The sequence below is a fragment of the Nothoprocta perdicaria genome, unplaced genomic scaffold (genome assembly GCF_003342845.1).
Source record: "Nothoprocta perdicaria isolate Ctin4 unplaced genomic scaffold, notPer1 scaffold_163, whole genome shotgun sequence".
NCBI classification, from domain to species: Eukaryota; Metazoa; Chordata; class Aves; order Tinamiformes; family Tinamidae; genus Nothoprocta; species Nothoprocta perdicaria.
The window spans coordinates 487,877-509,575 of NW_020454794.1; the positions used below are offsets into that span (position 1 = coordinate 487,877).

The following is a 21,699-nucleotide window of genomic DNA, read 5'->3' on the forward strand; positions in this document are numbered from 1 at the left end:
ATAGTGGTGGAAATTGTTTAATGAACAGATATGGGTGTTACGCTGTGTATCTTAAYGCGACAGACTCCCACCTAAAAGGAGAGCAACTTGGTTTCAATTCTCTGTCTCTCCCTGGGAGAATTAAAACAAAAACTTCTTCCCTTTCAGGGCATTATCCCAGCTACAAGATAAGAAGTTATCCGAAGAAGTTCGTGAGGGAGAAAGACTTCACAGCACTCTGCAGAACACGAAAAAAATATACTGGCCCAGGCAAGCAGGGAGAGAGCACAAAAAGGGAACTAAAATTCTCAACATCAGTGGGGAGTATATTAAGCTAGAAGTGCAGTGATGCAAGTTACAATCCATGTTTCTCAGGCTGTTTCTGTATTTTGTCCAAGGGCTGCTCAGTACAGAATATGGAAGTCTAGGATGCTGTGAAATCAGTACTCTGAGAAAAATACATGGTAAACTGGTAGCTTCCAGTATGCTAGGCTTGCTATCTCTCTCTGGTAGAAAAAAAATCTTGAAATCTAGGTAATTTCCAAACCTTAACCACTGGTRTGAATTAATAATGATGTGTTTCAGCCAGAGGTGTTAAAATTCAGCAAGTTTAAAGCAGCAGTAAACAGAGGTTTGTAATGGAAAATTTTAAACACCCTATGTTTAGATGCCAAGTATAGATTCTGCCTATGTTYAGACTTTGCTGCTAAACCCTCCTACTTGGAACTAACAAGAAAATCATCCAATRAGAAAATCATCCCTAAATTGCCATATCATACAAACTGTTCACAAGCAAAACAAATTGATCATGAATGCAGCGGTCACTCTCTTGAAAGAAACAACTGATACCATTTCGAGAAGCAGGCTGGTCAGATTCTRATAAAATTTTCTGGACTTGTGTCAGTGTACTCCTGGCTTCCTCCAGCTCATTCCAGATCAGGAAGACATCTTCACGGACACCAGCTACTGCAAAAGGAATTAAAGACAGAACTTGGCATTCTCAAAAATAAATGCTTTCACTTTTTTAATTTCTCATTTACCATGAAGTCATGGTCTAAAAAGAGCTCAAAGCTGGCAACAAACTCTCTGTGCAGAGAATAGGAGGTGCTTAGCATGGTAGAGGCAGCCTACAGGGCTCGCTACAGTCTGTTCCCACAATGGGAACAAATCTTTTTTAACACTATCAGACAATAATAAGGAAATTCCACATAGAGATTCACATGTGGTCCCCTGGACGTCATTGCAAAGGAAGGCTCAAATTATTAGTTCCAATTTGGAAACTGAGACTAATTGAAATTTAATTGAAATGGAAGAGATAACATTTTCAGCTTTTTCCATCTCCTGAAGTACAGATATGTCTTTAAATTTTAATCTTTTTTTCCTGAAATGTATGTGATTTTCTTCTTTTCCTGAAAAGTAAGTTTGATAAGAAGCATTTATGTCCATCTTAAAAATCCTCAGCATTTGTAATTAAATGTTAGAAAAACCTTTCCATCAGACTATATTCTCAAATAAATGGAAAAATCTGAAGCTGGAGTTGACACAAGGATTTATCTTGACAGTAATTTTTGTTTAAAAGATTAAAATATGTATTTACTTAGTAGAGTACAATTATTAAAATTGAGGTACCATGTGTATTTAAGCGGTATATATACTAAGAAAAAAGTATTAAATTAGGTTAATCATAGATCTTAAGACCACAATATAGGGGAGAATGCAATACAGAAAAGTAAAATRCCTGTAATACTGTAATATGTGTGTAAAAATATATATAAAAGGGGCCAAATTCTAAGTTCTCCTAACTGTAAATGCAGGCTACAACTTATTGCAAATTTCAGCCTATTACTGAATTGCAGATGAAGATGCTGGGTGCATCTACACTGATTGCACTCTGAGTGCATACAGATGCTGAGTGTATATACACTGYATAGTGTATATACAGTGGTTCACTATACTAAAGATAACACATGCAAACAYGTCTACTAAAGTAGGCTATCAGTTAGCAAACAAACTAGATCATTTTGTTCTTTGATAAACTTCCTTGAAATAGTAATACGAACATGTTTTACAAAATCACAACTGAATTTTACATGTGAAATCCTCTTTATTTCCAGGAAATATTTTGAAATGTGTTGTTGTGCAGTGCCATCTCCTGGGACCTGCCTGTACTTTAAAAAAAAAAAAAAAGTTTCAGCCAGTACAAAACAAATCAACATTTTCTCGGTGGCAAAAAGCTTAAGTAAAGTAAACCTTTCCACAGTATAAAACATTAAATACATTAAACGTATATCTATAGTAACAGTACAGATCTGAAACAATAACATACATGCACATGCATGCATTTATTTCTGAATTTAAGATTGCTGAGAGTGCAATCCAGCGAAACCATCTTCCTCTGAAAATGTATGTGCTCCACAACGTGTAAAATAGCAGGATCCAGGTTTAACTTTATGAAGGCATTTAATGTTACATTAAAAGTACTAAAAGTGAGCGTAATTTTTTTAACTCCCTTAAAAATAAGGCTGATGATTTTATAGTGTTTCTTCCATTCCCCTTTAATTACTATAAAATTATAATAAATGCTGTGGATTGTAGTTTTACAGGAATATTCTGTCTTGAATAACACGTGCTGAAATAACATTACACAAGGAAATGTTTGGGTTTTTTCCCCCCTATTTGCTTTCACGCTGCCACACAGCCAAGTGAAGCTGCATACATTTGTGAAGCAAAGCGCTTTGCTCACCCATACTAGACAGGACAACTGCAGGCATCAACCACTGCGCGCTGCGGATGCCAAGCTGCCTGGAAAACCTTTAATGGAGGCCGCAGGCTGCCCTGGCTTCAGCCAGAGGAGCAGGTTGTGAGCAGCGCAAGCAGTTTCGTGTCTCTACACCTCACACTTCCACCTCTTCTGCTTTACAGRTAAGAGTCTGCGGATCCCAAACAGACACGCGGGCATCCTCCAGGCAGTGTTTCTGACCCCATGAGCGGCTGTCCCTAGTTGACAACTTGGAAGCGAAAAACGATTGTGAAACGATCAGTGAAAAACAAGTGTGGGGAACAAACCTCTCGTGAGCTGAAGCTCCCTGTGTTCGCACCTCAGCTGCGCCATTTTGAGGCTCGCGGAGCTCCACACAGTTGCAAACCGCTGCCCCAGCAGTGCCGGGAGGGCCGAGGGCTCCTGCCCTGRCCCATTCCCCAGCCCTCGCCCCTCTTTCCGTGTCCCTCACCTCTCAGGAATCTCCTTGTGTTAAAAACAAGGCCTTTTAAGGGCTTTCAGGGCCTCCCCTCAGCCCAGCCTCCAGGCGAGCGGCAGTTTAACGGYCCCCGGGCTGGGCCAGGAACCCGCCGGCGCCATCTCAGGCGATGCCAGGGGCGCCAGCCGCCATGGGGCAGCACGGCGGGAAGCGCACGTGACAAGCGGCCAACGCACTCCCATTGTTTTCACAGGAAAGGGAATTTTTCACTCCTGCCCTGCTCCCCGTCAGGCCGTGACAAGTCTGAGCAACCCAAAATTTGGCCGCTGAAAATCACAGCGCCATGACAGCGGGTGCTCACACGGCATGGGGAGGCCCTGTCCTCACTGGGATGGTGTGTCTGTCCCCAGGGAACCAGGTCCCTGAAATAGAGTGAGAGGACAGGGAAGGGTGCAAGGGGGATTTGGGGACAGGGGCGCTTTGCTGACACCTGCTAAGCGCGAAGCAAAGCAACGCGGCCGAGCAGAGACACACACGTTTGCACATATACATGGAAACTAACAACCACCCCCACCTTMATCTCCCAGTTATTTCACCCTGGCAGGCAGTTTTAAAGGATTTTTTTCCCCCGTGTCTACCTGCCTCAGCCAGTCTGACAAGTGGTTGTAACCCATTCTCATTTCATATGCAAGAAATAATAACTGCCTAGAAGAAAAGCCATATACACACACACATACAACAAAGCTTACAAAATCTACAGTCTCTTTGAAAATCAAGCAAATACCAGCAAAAGCGCAAACTATGCAAAACAGAAGTATTTCTTCCTTCTCTGAGTATCTAGCTTGGACTACGCAAGTGAATCCACATGTAATGGAAGAATATATATTTTAATCTTGATTTCTTTGTCAGTTATGAGTGGCCATTTCATTTCCCCACTGCTGGTCCCTCCCTGKGCCTCTGCGGGGCAGCAAAACACAGCAGCCTTCCCATACGTRCTGCTTTTATAAAACCACCCTGGGAAGGTAGAGGAGGATCAGCTGCAGCTTGTACCTACCAGGTCAAGTGGAGAAATCTGTCCCAGGCAGATCCTGCCCCCTCTGCACCGTGCAAAGGGACGGAGCCGGTGGACTTTGCACCCCATGTGGTGATGAGAGCAGCTGGCTGCAAGCACCGTGCTCTGCACATCAGCACAGAGACTTGCCAGGCCAAGGTTAGGCTGCTAAGCCAGAGCGTGTATGGGGCAAAAGCAGAAACAATGATTTTTSCTATGGTTTGTAAGCAAAGGAGCCACTGTCAAGATACCCCAGTTCTCTGGAGGATGGGTTCTCCCTTCCCTGTGTCAGTGCAAATACCACTTACCTCAGTGCTATACACGAGGGTGGCATTTTCATGCTTCCTATTATATGTAGGAAATAACCCATATAACCCAGCGAAAATTCTCCCTGTGGCCATCAGGTAAGTATGGACAATCAGGCAGACCAAGGAGTTCAGCCAACACTGCAAGCCAGTCAGGCATAAAAGCACAATAGTTCGCTATTCCAGGGCATTGTCCATAGTGAGATCTATCCCTCCTCAGACTTCTCACATCAGGAATTCCTGGTTTCAATCCTAGCGTTTTCTTCACCCATGTCAACTCATCTATTCCATCACACGGAGAAATACAGAACACTGCCCAGAGATTTACAGCTGTTTCGGCCAAGGAGGAGCTGCTACTATTCGTTACAGGATCTAGCTCATTATGACGATCCCTATTCCAACCCTTGTCTCTCCGCCACTCCGAGATGATAGCACCACCATGCACTTCCCAGGAAGAACCTCCTGCACAGCTCCACCATCTCTTGCCCCCTACGTTTTCAAGTTCCAGCCTAAAWCACATCTTCCTCCTGTAAGTTCTGTCTCTGTTTCCCCTTCCATTTGAAATTTTAACTATGCGACAGAATTGCTTAATTTGCACCTGCTTGCAGATGAAGAAGCTACACAAAGGATGTAGGCAGAAGTGATAATAGGAAAATCAGCACTGAAAGGATAAGGAGATATTACCACATTAGTCCAAATTAGGCTTCATATAGGARCATTTCTTCTGCCTTAAGCAGATCTGAGCCTGCCAACATAAGGACCCTAATTCTGTATTGGCTTACACCTGTTTTGAACTTGAGCATCCATTCACACTGAGTGCTAAAAAAAATTCAAATTTGGCAGCTTCTCACATTTGCTTTCTAAATGACTGCTCAGGATGCAAAACAGGGCAGAATTAAGCTCATCTGAAATTTTAAATAGCTCGCCTCTGACTTGTTTTGGTTAAGTATATGAAGAAGAGAAAGCATGAAGATACCCTGTATTTGTAAAATGATCTTATTCAGTAAATACTCTGAAAACTACCTGACAGTCTTAAAATGGCTTCTTCAGTCCATAAAACACAATGATGAGTTTGAATTTCCTTCTGTGAAGCAAGAAGAAAGAGGAGCAAAATGTCCGTGTGCCTCCCCTCAAATTCCAAGCAATGCCCCATTTGGAAGATTAAATATATGGCTCATTTTCCACTTATTTCCTTCTATAGCTTACGCCACACACCCAAGAACCAGTTTCAGAGCGTATTAGCAGGTAAGCGACGCTTTCATTATTAACGTTGCCTTCTGCTCCTCCAAGGAGCCTCGGAACCACGAGGCATCAGGCACACACCAGAATAATGTCTCCCGAGTATTTTCTTTTCCCGACTTCTCCAAAACATAGAGGTTTTTCTGTTCCCGACTGGCAGGTCCCCATTGGCCGGCAGTGATGTCAGAGCTGCCGCTTCGCTACCCGCTAAGTGCAGACAGCTAATTGTGCTCCTTTTCAATGTGTAAATTCTACTCCATAATAGCAATAAGACGCAGCAGACAATGCATTTCAAGGAGATTACTGCCCTTTTGAGTGATTAAAGCTACTCAGCATTCAGCTTTAGGAACAGTGGTGAGGAAGTAATTTCGGTCATACAGGAGCGCTGGGCCTGTCCATTGAAACAGGCTGGCTGCCTGAGGGGAGAGGAAAGTCCTCCCCCTGAAATGGGGTCCAGCCAGGAAGCACTCAGAGCAGACTGCAGGCGATAATTACAGTGCTTTGAATGAGCATGAAATGAGAGACACAGTTCTCAATCACACTCTGTTTTAAAATCTGTGCAAGCCAGGCTTGGGTGTCCTTTCATGATGCAAACAAACAGGTGAGACTTTGTCCTCTGATTTCTGGCCCCCAGAATGGTTCTCTGGTACCGTTATAATCATGGTGGTCTTAGTGCACAGGTGAAAGAGAGCTTAGTTCACAGGGAACTGGTCTACAATCTGGGAAATAGAGGCCAGTTAGGCACAGCCTGCCATACGAATTTAGGGGAGTCACAAAATCCACCTTATGCCACAGGATCCCCAGCAGTTAGAAGAGGAGAACACTGTTCTGCCTTTGGGCAATGCTCACGTGGAGTACTCCAGTCTAACAGGGATATGAACCATGACAGTGAAGAGGTCTTACGCTTCCTGCTGTTCAAAATATACCATTTCTTTTAATTGAATGTCTTGCCTATATATGCAGCCTCATTTCACAGCACAAGCTGCTCTCTCTCCTCCTGAAAGCCTGGATCCACTAAGGCTGATTTATCACAGAAAATGTAGCACTATGACTAATGAGAACCACATTGAGAGCTTTTGACCCAGCCCCACCCCCATTAAGACAGGRGTTCGGCTGCTATTTGCTTCCTCTTTTTAACCTCTTTGCTCCCTCTTTTCTCTGGTTCTTTTTACTGTGCTTTAAAAATCCTTTTGCCTGTCTTTATGATAAATTCAGATCTTTAGAGAAGCAAGTCTAATTCACGTGGTTTTAATACCCCCACACCAGGTATGAATTGCCCTTTATCAGTGTGGCTGTCCTATCTTTCTCTCCTCTTCATTTCTGCCACTTCTCTTTACATTTCCACCAGGTCACTGCTGTAATCACCCCAGTACTAATGCATATCTTATTAAATAAACAAATAAATGTTGTTGCTTCTTCTCCTTTTCTTTCATTTCCCTTTCATTCTCTCTCACAAGCACATCCTTTGCTCTCTTCACTTCTCTTTTCCTTTCCCTCTCCTTCCCACCCACGGAATTTCCCTCTGACCAGCCCTGTCCCTGTTCCACCCGTGCTGACAGACGGCTTCTTATGAGCCTACATTTGGCAAGTTCCTATATTACATTGTTATTTTGAAACCTTATTGAGATAATCAGTGTAACTTGGGATTTTTGTTTTGTTTTGTTTTTTATATTGTCTACCTAGAGGTATCCGCCCTTTCACTTTTCTGGTATTCTGGGCAATCGAATTGTTTCCATCCTCTTCACATTTTAGTGTGGGTCCAGTAGTATCCATATAGTCAATCCTCTCAACAAAAGCATGGAATCTGTAATACAAAATAGTGTTTCACCAATATGTAAACTATGTAAATACTTCCGTAATTTTTATAGATATATGTCACGCGTATATTAAGTTCACTGTGGTGTACAACTTTGGAATTATTTTCTTAGCTATTCAAGATACCCAAGCCTTCAACTCCAACAACATTATCAATAATGTGAAATATTATACATATTCTGGAGTCTTTTTTTGTTTTTTAAGAAGAACATCCTTTGATTTTGGTACTGTTTGCTCTGAGGCACCTGCTTTTACAGTCTGCTGGAAATCAGTTTTAATTAACACTTGTTGCATACAGAGCAAGCATGTTATTTCTCTAACACCTTTGAATCAGCTCATCCTTCTAGTTCAAGGCCCCAAATAAATATTTATTTTATTATTAGCATGTAAGGCAGGAATTTAAACAGACATTTACCCTCATTGTCAAAAAATAATAAACTCTTAGATAAAAAAAAGAATCAGATTCAAACTATGAAGAGTCCATGAACTTTGGCCATTCCTATGGTGAAGTTGGCTTAAACTTMCATAAAATTATTGGCAAATACCCACCAGCAAGATATCTGTAGGCCTTCTAAGTCTCTATAGAAGCTAGACTCATGCTAAGTTACTGAAAACTCAGTGGGAATCATATGAGATGAAGCAGTTCTCAGATCCCTGCCACATCCCTCTTGCCTCTTTCTCTACCATATAAGAGGCATTCACTTTTTTTTTATATATATAAAAGTGGAAAATAAAACACTRCCAAAAGGAAATGAATGATGGTGAGCAGCAGTGCACCTGGTATCACGGAGGTACCGCAGTTCTAAATGAGCACAGTCATTTAGGCACACGTCAGACCTCAGCAAACATAATGCTTTCCCACCACATTGCTTTTGGCAGACACTCCATCACTTAAAAGCTACTTCTAAACACAGATGGCTATAAAAGAGCTAAGCAGCTGCCATCTTACCAACTGCTCTGCTGCCATTTGGGACACTTCTACTGTTGGAGGTCTTCCCACTCCTGCACAACTAACAGCAAAGCAGAAAGAACTGGCAGCTATTTCCCAGCTCGGTGACTTAGAGTGACTTCTGTTACAACAAACACCTACTGATTCCTACTACCCTCCTGCWCTTCTGCATGAGCTTGGTATCGTTTCTTTTGTCTTTTTTTTATTATTATTATTTTGTTATTAGCATTAAGATTAAAGTCATATTATCTCTGTCTACTGAGGGTTGATTCTAGATTCACATGGCTGGTTCCCAGGATGAGGCAGCCAACAAGGCATGGGAAACATTTCAACTTCTGCCAACCGCACCAAAATAAACCCTGGAGAGCATGGAACAGAACTGCAGCTTCMCATCTCCAGGTCTAATGGATAATACTACCTCAATATTTTGTTATTCACGGAAATGCCCATGACAGGTATTACTTTTTCAACAGGTGTCTATATCTCACTTGATCCAACAAAACCATCATCATTTGCTGCAGATTTTACCAAAATAGAAATGAAAACAAAAAAGTTGCTTCAGTTCTTGTTGTGACTCTTTCCCCTGAATAATTTTTCAGTATCCAGAAGAGGTGCAGAAGAAGAACAGCAATTTAGGATATAAATAARGAATGGCCTATTTGGAAGTCAGGGAACATCCATCTAAAGGGAAGCTTTGTCTGCTCAAGTAGGCCCTGCATTTTACTGATAGATCTTTAGGTGATTTCCTCTATTTTCCCAGACCACTTAACTGAGTAAATACTAAATAGTCTCATTTTCTCCATCAGTAAAATTGGGGATAATCCACGTATCTTGAGATACTATTCATATAAGAAAAACACTTTACAAATACTGAAATTATTATTGCTTCTTTTTGTCATACCTGCCAGAAGTCAAGCGGCTCAACTCCTTCAGGAAAATAACAGTTCCATCTTCCCTGGCATTGAAAGATACAGTGTTGACAGGACAGGGGCCATCACAAACCTTCTGCCGAAGCAGCTGCCTTGTGTCTTCAGGAACATCACCCACAGCAAATAAATAAACAGCTTCAACCTGCCATTAAACAGAAAAAAAAAAAAAAAAAAAAAAAAAAAAGTCTGGCTGTTTGGCTGTGATCTCTGTCACTTATTCAAACTCTGTCCTTTGCTGCATCCTTTACTTGGATGAAAATTTGATTGAACTGATACATTACCTGGACTGTAAGACTTGCACATAGTTGGTTCTCCCTCTCATTTAACCTAGTTACTCAAAGTATAATATGCATCACACTTTCCGAAATGAGAAGTGAATCTGGTTCACATCCCCTGGGTCTGATTCTGTCCAACACAAACCCATTACCTTCTGCAAGTTAAGAGAAAAAACCAAGACAGGTATAAGAGATGACACCTTTATTATTAGTTACAATGAGGTGTTCTGCTGCATTCTGCTTTTAAGAAGAGAGATGCTCTGCCRGTGCCTTGCCAGGATTAAAAATCAKAAAGAACTTTTATTCCAAAATGAGATTAGCTGGCAGCACATATTTTCAGAGTTAGGAAAGATGCAACATTCTTTAAATTCTATTGTAGATATATAGAGATTCATATTCTTTATTCTTCCTAAGGCAGAGGGAGCTTGGCATGTTTGTTATCATCACACCTGCATTATGAAAACATTGCTGCAAGAAAAGTGAGAAATCGAAGAAATGTCTTCTAGTTACTGCCTGTGTGTTACACTGCAATAGCTGTGAGGTTGCCTCCACATACCCATACTGACAATCGTCATGGTAATACTCCTTCTCATACTAACATTAATAAGATAAACAAACAAATGTATTTCGTTAAATTGCAGAATTAACAGAATGCTAACTTCACAGAAACAAAAGGAAGCGATGCTTGCAGCTCTCTCTGCTTCAGTTCTAAAAGCTGCCCCCTCTGTTTCACCCTGCTAAAAGGCTTTGGGAGCAAGCGCGCAGCTCTCCCGGCTGGGAGCCACTCCTGAGACTACACCCTTGCTCGGGAAATTCCTTTGGCTGCAGAGCCTCTGGCCTGGGGACACACACACGTGTTGCACAACCACTCTTCTCTGCACACCTCCTGATTCCCATGTTCTCCTCCTTCCCACGACCGCCAATAATTCATAAGCTTGGTAATTAATTAGGATATCCATTTTATACTTCTTCCAAGGAATTTGCTGCCTGTCCCTGCAGCTTTTTAAAATGTTCGTGTTTTGGGGGCTTAGCTGACAAAGAACTAACTCCTGACAAGCAAATAAGCAGAACTGCTTAGCACAGTGTCCTCCACTACAAACCCAGCAGTAACGTGCCATGGAGGAAATGCAGACCACTGCATTGACAGTGGACAGACCACTGGGGAAAGGTTCAAACCTTTGTGGGCAGCCCTTCACATCCTGAAAACAATCATTTACACAGGCATCTAACCAGCAAGCAGACTTCCTAAAAGGCCATGACAGAGAGCAGCAGTTCCTCACAGCCTCTGCCTTGCTGGAAAGGTGCACTTTGGATGAGTGACCCKTCGGCAGCTTGCAGCAGTGGTGTGAGACACCTGCATGAACTGCAAGTTAAACACAGGGGCGGCTGTGGCAGGTGCAGCCCAAAGGGTCGCAACTTTACGGCACAGTGAGCTTGAGCTTGGGACGGCCAGTCGTGAAGAAGGGAAATCACGAGAGTAGCCACACAGGGGAAGAACAGCTCTGCTAAAGGAATGGCAGGGAGAGCCAAGTCCAGGGGAAAAAGGGAGCTATTGTTTTGSAGCAGTTTCTGTTGAGGAAGCGAGCTGCAAGGAGTGAGTCACTGCTGACTGCTGGGTGAGGGCCGGGGCTGCGTGAGGGCTCCACGGGCGGCACCCGCGCGGGGCTTGCGCTGCAGCTGAACTGGCAGCCATGAAGGATAATGACTGCACTTAGGAGTAATTAAAGTCTGCTTTATATTGACTACCTGCCAAAACTGACTTTCTCAGCTTACCCACTAGCCCACCAATGTCCAGAAAAGAATAATAGGTGTTTCGCTGTCAGCAGGATTTTAATTTCTGTTTATTCATGCTCTGACTTGGCAGGTTCAACACGCCTTTTTTTTCACCCAGACAATACTGAAATCTAAATATGATCTTTTTCTGCTTCCCATCAGGAAATGGGTAACATATTGTGAAGTGAAAATGTTAATGGAATTTTGTGAAAGAGGCATCTAAAAAAGCAGTCATAAAATATGTCACTCTTGCACAATTTGCTCCTCATTCCCTTCCTTTTCAAACAGCAAGGCTCATCCAATTAAGAACTCACCAATACAGGGAGCCAGAAAGGAACTAAAACCCAATTTACTTTCTCCTTCAAACAGTCTCAGACCAAGGAAGTTAGGATTGGATCTGTGCAGAGGGCTGATCTTTATGGCAGTAAAAACTAATGATTCCAGTGCACACACAATGGGCCCAGTTTTCCATGAAATTCATGTGCCAGGGAGCTGAATCAATTTACATTGCAAGCAAAATTTGTCCAATGCCTCTTTCATGACACACGTTCTAAGTGACTAGCTCAAAGAACAGCATTGGTTTTCTTATGTCTTGTGGATCTGCTAAAATGAATAATGTAATACGGGACTTTTAGGAATAGATGGTATTTAATTGCTACAATACTAGGGCATGTTTTGTGCTATTGTCCTGGAAGAACTTTGTCTATAATGGGAATGAYGAAAAAAAAATTGTTAGGCCCTGCAATCAGCTAATCCTTCAGTAAAATTCTGTAGATGCTATTTTGGATTTCAAGTAAAATTTTCTATGAGTACTTTAGACATGTTACAAAGTAAAAATGATTTCACTGTCTCCAGTAATTTTGATATGAATAATACTTTCATAAGCTTGAGACCCTTAAAAGCCTATATGGTAAAGACAGTGGAAGGCAAGATATTTTCCCTTTCCCTTAATGAATATGTTATTTATTCTGTGCACCCATGAAAAGAAAACAAACGAGCTTCTGCTTTCCAAATACAATCCATTTACATAAACAGGCTATCAGTAAACAGAGCATGGAGCTATATCGGAAAAAAAAATCCTCCCAAAGCCTCCCATTAATATTTATCCTTTCCAAATCCATCACAGCAAACGGTGGCGGCCAGCGTGGCAAGGGGATATTCTTGGGCTGCCTTGAGGCCTCTGAGGGCCCCGGGGCACTCACCGTCTCGTGGCCCATGGCTTCCAGCAGCGCCTCGGCGGAGCTGCCGGGGCCGGCGGCGGCGCCGCGCGCCAGCGTCCGGAGCCACCCCAGAGCGGAGCTCACCGCCTGCTCGCACACGGCCGCCGGCTGCTCGCGCCACCTCACGAGGTCCCGGGCCGCCCTGGAAGGGACAGCAGCTCTCAGTCAGAGGGGGCTGGAATAACACGGGCACTAAAGCACATCTCTACTGTGGTTACTGTTTTGTTAGGTTTTTAATTACAATAATAATAAAGCATGCCTATTAAATCTACATTAAGAGAAGTAGAGGCAAAATAAAAACCCTCCGAAATTTTTGTATAATTTTTTTATGCGAAAAAGATTACACTGTTGATGGCTGAAGTACTTTACAAAGTAAAGTGTACTGGTAACACAGATACGATAATACAGTACTCTAGCAGAAGGATACGGCCTGGCTCCTATGTTGTTTCAGCAGGAATTTTTTCTTTAAAAAGTTGGGAGAAGGAACAGTCAAGTTTTTAAAATATGTATAAAAAAAAACATTTGGTTTCTACATTCTGGTTTCTACAGGCCTCTCTTCACAATTTGTCACATGGCCTTTGTGTCAGATCATTTTATCTTATACGTGCTTTTTGTAAAACAGTTGATCTTTGTCTATGAAAATAAGATCTCTGACACTAAGTTTTTTGATATTTTGGTTGATCAAAAGCCTTTATCTTAATGACATCACAGAAGTGCAAAATATACAATGTGCTGAGCATGCACTAAAAAAAGAAATCAAATTAAAAAATAACTGCTTCCAGCATCCATGGCATTCCTTCAAGTTTTATTCTGAAGAGTTTCTTGGAAACATAAAAGACCAGTAGGACTTCAGAGATTCTTCAAGGTAATATTGTGTGCTACACTGCCCCTTGCCCTCCTGCTTCCAATTCACCAATGATGAAGTTGGCAAACACTTCCTAGGTTACAGTGCCTAGATTTTGAGCTAGCTTTGTGAACCATCTTTAAATAAATGGTTCCACGTGCCTCTCAAAAGTTGTGCTACCGTTCAAATCTCAGCTGCATCGCAAGCTAGGAAATTAAGAAAAGACTCTAGAATTAAACCTGTATGATCTCAGTTGCTAAACTGGGATTCTAAATGCCTGTAGCTATCTTTGATGGCTTTCAAAACCATACAGGCTAATTTGCACACAACTTATCTTTCTGTTTTTCTGTAGTAGAGTCATAAAAGGCACATATCAATAGTTGTTTTCTATTAGTGTTTCCCTTTTCCTCAATCTGGTAAGAATACTCTTCCTTTAAATGGAAGTACTAAGCTCAGCATTACTGTGGGCAAAACTTGGCAGAAAATCTATAGGTTTTACCAAGACGCAAATGATTAATGATTTCTACTACAGAAAGAATATTATCTAAACACACATCTATATGACAGGAGACTTTTTTTTTTTTATTTTAATTCTCTGCCCAACAGCGGGCAGACACAGACTTCTTTCTGCTTACCGAATGAGGTTAAATTTGGCAATTTGGGTCACCTGTTCCGTGAGGACCATGGAAAGCGCATCACAGCAGAGATCAAATTCAGCGGGGCACGCGGTGCCAAAATCCAGCACGATGACCACGCACTGCTCTTGAATGACGCCAAATATCTGCCGGCTCGCGCTGGTGAGCCAGTCCATTCGCTGCTTGTAGAGCTCAATAGCTCTCATGAGACAAGCCACAAAATGAAGAATCAGGTCTTTTTTGGCTGTCAGCTTCATTTAAATACAGGAGAGAAAGATATTGAGCATCAAAACAAACAACACAAATGGAGCCCCAAGCTTAGCACAGCTGCAATAGCTGCCTTCTCAGTGCCAAATGTACCAGCCAAGGTAGCAGTGAAAACAACCCATTTTAATTCCACTATTTCATGAGCAAATACTTGACAAACGCATCCAAGCTACAGCATAAAAGACACTATTCTGTCCTAATTGCTTTTCATCATCTTTTTAAACAAGCATGGGGCAGTGCCAAGGGGTTGCATTACTTGTCTGTCTCAAGACTGCAGCAATTATAGTGAGCTAAACAGGGGTTAGGATGGAGAAAGGGCTGCAGAACAGATGGATGGGCACACAGAGGAACAGAGAAACGTATTAGACTAGATTTTTTTGTGGCTCTTAAAAGTGTGTGCAGCCACACAAAGGAGCGTACAGTTGGGTTCTGGGGGCACTTCAATCTTGTCTTCAGCTTTTGAAAGGAAATGCAAAATGCTTCCTATTTGAGCTTTTATTTCACTAACGATCCCCACCATTAGAGCATTTCTAGTAGGCCCCTCTGCAAATTTAGTTTAGACAAAAGCAATCAACAACCAAAGCCTCCTATGTCCTATCAGCAAATTAAGCAATATTTAGATTCAAAAAATGAAAAAATAGAAGACTATGTATATAAGTACACACATTCACCATGCAAAATGTGGGTTTACAAATTCACTCTATGTTCTACTTGAAGCATTTTTGTATCTTCTATATAGATTTGTAAAGAATGTCTACTTATTCACTTAAAACACTTCCCTCGTATCTCTAATCCCTGTAAGTTAATTTATCTGCTACTTTGTGCCTCTTAACAGTTTCCTATGTGTGAGTAGAAAACTTTGAATATAGAAGTTTTCAAATTTTCCCTTGTCCCTTAACATCAGCTGCGGTCCTGCAAAGCACCTCCCAAGCGCACAGTGTCCGGCTGCCTGCCAAAGGACTGGATGCCTGGGAAGGAGGGCTCACAAAGTCCCTGCCCCTCCGATCACAGCCAGCCTCATACAAGCAGCTCGTTGCATTACAGTGCTCAAACTCCATCTTAAAATAAAGCAGTTTTCTTGCCCCTCCTTCCTTGTAGATGAATCCAGATTCCCATTTCTCAAAGGGCTGGAAAACTTCCGACTGCTCGGGCTAAATTTATTCGTGGCAGCTCATACCCAATTATATTTGGACTAGTATGCTTTGTAGCATAGCAGACTACAGCCCTTCTCTGTCCCTGCAATTTGCCTTTCTGTAGTCATTCAAGGGCAGTAACACCCTTTTTAGGTTTTCTTTGGGCTAAACAAAATGCATCAGCATCAACTGAGCCCTCCCAACACCGCTGTTGTTCACCCTACAGCTTTCCCCAGTAGCTGCTCCACTTTGAATTGCTTCTTCTGAACCTGGGATAACCAGGGATAACTGTACACAATGTTCTACAAGAGGCCTCACAGGTCTTGCAGAGAGGCACCTTAGGGCTACAGTCAATTTTTTTCTCCCTGCCCCCAACACTTCCTAAGATCAAAAGACATTATGTAGCTATTGCATACAGAATTAGTGGCAAGAAAAGAGGGAATAAGGCCCTGACACCTTTTTTTCCCATTTCCACACCTTGTGCCTCAGAAGTGATACTAGCTAGAAGAAAAATGACAAGCTCTTGTTTTCTGTAAAATCTTTTCTGAATTAACCCTCTCTGCTGCTAGCTCACGTGCATATCTCTTCAATCAGAAGCCACCCTCCCAGTAACGGGACAGGCAGCAGCTGCTCTGGAGACATTCCTCAGAACTTGAGTCTGGGCAGGGATCCAACTAGCTGTCTCTGTAGACCATGCGGAGCCTTTTGTGACCCACTGGCACTTAGCAATGAGGAGCTCTGCATGGGGAATGATGCCATGTTATGTCTCCTCATTTCAGCATCTACAATTTTCTTAACTCAGCTGAGCATCTTCTTTTTAAGTGTTTCCTCTTTCAAGAAAGGGTAAATGTTGCTTGGAAACTGCAGCCTTTTCTGGAAAGCCTCACTGCAATGCTGCACCACGGCAACAGTAAAAGACTGCACCAGAAAAAAAAAAAAAAAAAAAAAAAGAGAGAAAAAATGCTATCTAGCTCATATACCACTTGATCCTTGTCACTAACAGACTGGCAAAACAGAAGAATGCCAAAAGATAAAGTTCTTACACAAAAGATACGAGCATTTCCTGTCATGGGAGACTGTATTACAGACATATCATTCTGCTGCAGTAACTCCTAAGTGCACAGGAAAGTCAGCACAAGCTCATGGCACTTACATTGTACACGCTGCCGTCTTGTGCTCTCATGTACTGAGGAAAGAGGCCAGCCGCATACCGAGAAGCCACTGGTCTCCCCAAGCTGCTCACATAATCTAYAGGAAAGGTTGCAAGAGATCAAGGTGCTGATCATAAGGATCACTTTCACAATGTGCTCGTCTAGAACATACGCAACAACAAAATCCTGATCCAATTGGCATGTACTTTGTTTTCAATAAATCACAGTATATTTTCAGAGAACTCTAAAACCAAAACACAGTAAATCCTTTTCAGGGGAACGGAGGAGGATTCTTTGGATACACTGGGCTTTGAATGAGGAGGAGCTTTTCCCTTAATAGTGAGCATTGCAAGATAAATGTATCCTTCAAACAGACACTTTCCAGCTTGGCATGCATACCATCCACATGTGAGGCAGCTGTATCTGTGCTGTACTCCTGATGTTATGAAGCTAGAAAGAAATTTTAATCACACTTTTTTTTCCCCCCCCCCAGTTTTGTTTATATAAGGGCCCTGAGGTCACCAACAGGCCTTGATTGCCCTGGCCAGCTTCTACTCCTAGGGTGGCCTGGATGCCAGTCTCTGCTTTGGGAGCATTTTATGTACATGTGCCCCAAGTCCTTCCTCTGGCCGCTCTCCAGGACAGACCCTTCTCCAGTTCAGTCTCCTGGATGGGTCTCTTGGRCCTCTGTTGTCTCCAGTCTTGTCTCTGGCTCTATCTCCTGCCACTCCTGASTAGACTTCCAGGGTGGACCCTGGCTCGAGCTGGTTCATCTCTTTACCTCACTTGGGACTGTCAGCTGTCCCTGCTACCAGCTCCCTACTGCGCCTGCCGTGCTCAGATGCTGCAGGGCTGGATGCTGGTCACTGGGGACAGTGCCAGTGCTGTCATCCCCTTGGGCACCCGACTCTTGCTGCTCCCTGAAAGCCCCATCGAAAGTGGGGAAAAAGGTACATTGAGTTGTTTAYGAGCAAAAAGACAAGTGAAAGGTTTGGGCAATAAAACTTCCATAATATGCATTTACCTCTCCAAAGGACGTGCAAATATTTGTCCATCAAACAGAATACAAAATCTGGAACAGATAATGCTGTTCTCTTACACAACTAAATGGGCGCTGAAGTGGGTGCAACTAAGGAAAAGGTTGCACTGTGCTCTTTCGGTAGCTGGAAAACTCCTGCAGTAGCTCCACTGATAGGAAAATGTTAGGGGTGGGAATATTTAACGTCATAAAGCTGCTATTCTATTCAGCATGCTGCCTGTAAAGCCAGTACTTTTTGTTCTTAAATCTGCTCTGTAACAACATGAACCAGCTTCTTCTTGCCCTACAGCACAGAGGATTTCAGGATCTCTACTGCTGGCCCCGTGGCCACAAGCCAGCCTTACACAAGCTGGAACAATCACAAATTATTACAACTTTTACTTATCAGGCTGTAAACTCTCCAAAGAAGAGACTATCTTACCATCATCTGCAAAGCACTATTATAGAAGTGATTAATAATTATTAGCAAACTCTTCCTCTCCGGCTGACAGATAACCTGAAAGCACAAAGTACAGCCCGACTTTGCAAGAACATTAGCCTAAATGCAAATCAAATTGAACTGCTGGCTTAAAAAACAGATACCTGGTAATGATAACAGATAGTAAACCAGTAGATCACAGATTATAGCATAGTGTACTCCACATACTGCCTCCTAAAAAAACAGACAGGATCTCATGATGTATTATTTTCAGGCAAAAAATGATTAACAGCCTCATAACCACAGGTTATTTTCCACCTGTAGCTAAATAGTACAGAATCTAAATGAGGTGTAGGGTAAAGAAGCAATACAGTTCATTACTGAAAGCATCTTTCTGAGATCAATAGGAAATGAAGATCTTCAGTCCTTTCAACATGCCTCAGTTCTGGCAATGTCAGAAAGTGGGAGCATGGCTTCCCTTTCTGTCATTATTGTATAATAACAGATGATCTGAAAATCTCTTCAGAGTAAACTGCAGTGTAAAATGAGCACCACACTACAGCCTATTTATTTATTATTATTATTATTATTATTATTACTACTACTACTACTACTACTACATTGTTAGCTTGTCTTATACCTTCCCTGTGCTGGAATCCAATTTGTGACAAAATCTGGGAAAGGGACAATTTATTTCTCTTGAGCCCATAAAGTTGAAGCCACTTAGAAGACGAAATGAGGAGCTGTACATCCAAGCCCCCCTGACAGACTGCCAGCCTCCCTTCCTTTTCTTTTGATTTCTTCTTGTGGTCCTCATGAGAACTTGAGCTCTCATGATCTTGTCTGTGCTGTGAATCAAAGGCATCTGTTTTAAAGAGAAAGGAGGGAAAAATACCATTTACACTTTTACAACAGATACATTTGAATTCTCTCCTTTCTCTACTTCCCTTCCATGGCACTCTGTATACATACACCTTACTTCCCAATTTCTTTTATTATACTGAATAATGTTCTCAATCCAGAAAGTTGCTATCAGACACATCTACGTGCTCTTATTCCTTTTTTAGATCTATATACATGCACCTTCAGTTTCTTGTCAAAAAATATCTCACCATTGCTGTGCCTAAGCTGATTATCTGTGGATATGGTTGATGTTTCTGCACATTTTCTCCAGTATCAACATTAGCATGAGTATCCAATCTCCCACTGCCCCACACAGTGCAAGCTGTTGGAGCTGCAAATGCACTGCATGGATCCAACTGGTCCCTAATTCAAAGAAGGGCACTTCTAACTTTAATGCCTACAAAATAACTTTCAGTCTGGTAAGGAATATGATCAGACCTCTCTGCCAAGATGAAAGATTATGATGACTGACCTGGTTACAAAAGTTCATGAGATAAAATGTTCCTCAGTTAATAATGCATAAAGGAAATGAGACTATGCCTTCAAAAATCATCTTTCAGTGTGACAGCAGCTTTCTGTGTGGGACCGACTGGCACCAGCTCTTTCACAGCCATCAGTTCCACGAGCAGGGACTGTGGCAGGCCTGTGGAGGAAGGCATGTTAGCAGCCCTCCTCCTCCTAATGCAAAAGCAGCAGTGGCAAATGTTCACTCTGAAGAGACACAAAGGTAGGCAGCTGCTCAGGCACTGCACATAGGCAGGTAGTGCTTACAGAGACTTGAACAGTCATTCCCAGTTTCCTCCTCAGGAAAKCAAGAGAAGCCATCAGAGCACCCCATACACAGCACAGGTGAGACAGCACTGCTGCAGAGTGGCTTGTACACAGCTCGTAGTGCGCAGTTCAGCAACCCAAAATGTAAATGATCCAGAAAACATGGAATCTGTGTTAAGACAGTCCTGAAATACTCACAGTCACTCCAGGCAAGTCTCTTACATGGATTGCCAGTCATGATGTACGTCTTGATTTGAAACTCTTGTTTTCTTCTTAAAAACCTGGATAAGAATAATAATTTAGTACACTGGACAGTATGAAGAGGAGAGTAACAGGCTTTGGCAATAAGAAGGTTAAAGCCAAGATATTCCCATGGCTATTAGTGTTACAGATTAAAAAGGATAGCTACTTTTCGTGTCAATAGAGTGTAAAGTCAGATGCAACCGAGATCCCCCTCATATTCTGAAATGGGAACACAAGGAACTATCAGAATAGTTTCCCTTCATCCCCTCTAAAATTATTGTAAAATATCTCCAGTGTGGTAGTTTCCACACAGATATGATACAAAGATGGGCATGATACTTCAGCTTATTGCCAGGCTGCTGTAATACATTCTATTACTGCTTTGCATTATACCTTATCTCTGCTACAACCCAATTTATGACTAAACCTGGGAGTATCTGAGATTCTGTGAACAGATTCATAACACTGTAAGCCTACGAAATGATTTACAAAGGAAACGAATTATGCATGTATATATGTATATGCATGTGGTAAAAAGTCCAACTGTGAATAAGACACAACATAGAAGAAAACAAAATGCCAGGGGAAGCAAGGTTGCAAATACTGGCCGAGTGTTTTGCCATTTCCTTATTTCTTCTTTTAATAAAGAAGATGAATGAACAAGGGGCATTTATGAATCACTAACAGGCCAGCTGCTAGCTATTGTCATCAAACAGCTTCCTATGGGAAAAGCAAAAAAATGGGATAAAATAATAACAGGACTGCACCAAAAGAATTAACATCCTCCCTCTTTCTTCTTTGCAGAGCTAAACATRCTATTTATGCCTCCTAACATGAGTTTAAATGCCCATACAGAAATATATGATCCGTTCCGGTCTTTGTCCTGCTCATGCATTAAAGGCATTAACAGCATGAAAGGCAGCGAGAGTATTGAAAGAGCAGGGGTAGGTCTGCATGTCACAGCACAAGCAACCTGCAAAAGCTGCTTTCGAGCAGAAGACCTCCTCCTTAGCAGGGATTTTGTGTTAATGCATCAACAGAGGAGCACATTTACAGTTGCAGCAGAAAATGCACATAGTGAGATGCGTCATTTCTAACCGAGGAGGCAGAAATGATGTTGCAGAATTGCACAACACTCCTGCGGTTTAGAGCCCATCCGGCTACCACGCACTGGCCCGCACCGCAGCGCTATTCCCAGCGGACACCCCAGGTGCCCAGTTTGGTGCTGGCAGATCCGCTCTYGCTTCACGCGCACGGCACTGCTCCTGGCCGCTGGAATGGCACCTCCATGGAAAACTGGCACTGTATGAAAAGGAGCGTTTGAAAAGGAGACGCAGTGACTTCAACGGAAACAGCGAAATTTAACCTCAAGTCCTGGAAAGGCCAGATCAGAAGAGGTCACACCCAGGATAACCTCAAGCTCTGAATGAAAGCCGAGTTTTCCCAAAAGGTGAACGGGGGTTCAGCCAAGCACCCCTACCCAGCACAAACACCCTCCATGCAGCACAAACACCCCTGACGTCGCGTGTTCCCGGCAGGTGTTCCCAGTTCCCAACAGAACCC

General features: G+C 42.5%; 1 protein-coding gene across 1 annotated transcript in view; it reads right to left on the bottom strand.

The window, feature by feature from the left end:
• Positions 1–21,323, bottom strand: part of VWA3B (von Willebrand factor A domain containing 3B) — a 63,335-nt gene extending 42,012 nt beyond the window's left edge. The window contains exons 1-9 of the mRNA XM_026035658.1: positions 21,235–21,323; positions 20,092–20,174; positions 18,860–19,084; positions 16,765–16,859; positions 14,212–14,462; positions 12,715–12,874; positions 9,437–9,606; positions 7,451–7,575; positions 829–945 (exon numbers count right to left, since the gene is read on the bottom strand). Of these exons, the coding sequence (XP_025891443.1) occupies positions 829–945; positions 7,451–7,575; positions 9,437–9,606; positions 12,715–12,874; positions 14,212–14,462; positions 16,765–16,859; positions 18,860–19,084; positions 20,092–20,131 (1,183 nt within the window). The 5' untranslated portion in view covers positions 20,132–20,174; positions 21,235–21,323. The remainder of the gene's footprint in view (positions 1–828; positions 946–7,450; positions 7,576–9,436; positions 9,607–12,714; positions 12,875–14,211; positions 14,463–16,764; positions 16,860–18,859; positions 19,085–20,091; positions 20,175–21,234) is intronic.
• Positions 21,324–21,699: the final 376 nt, after the last annotated feature.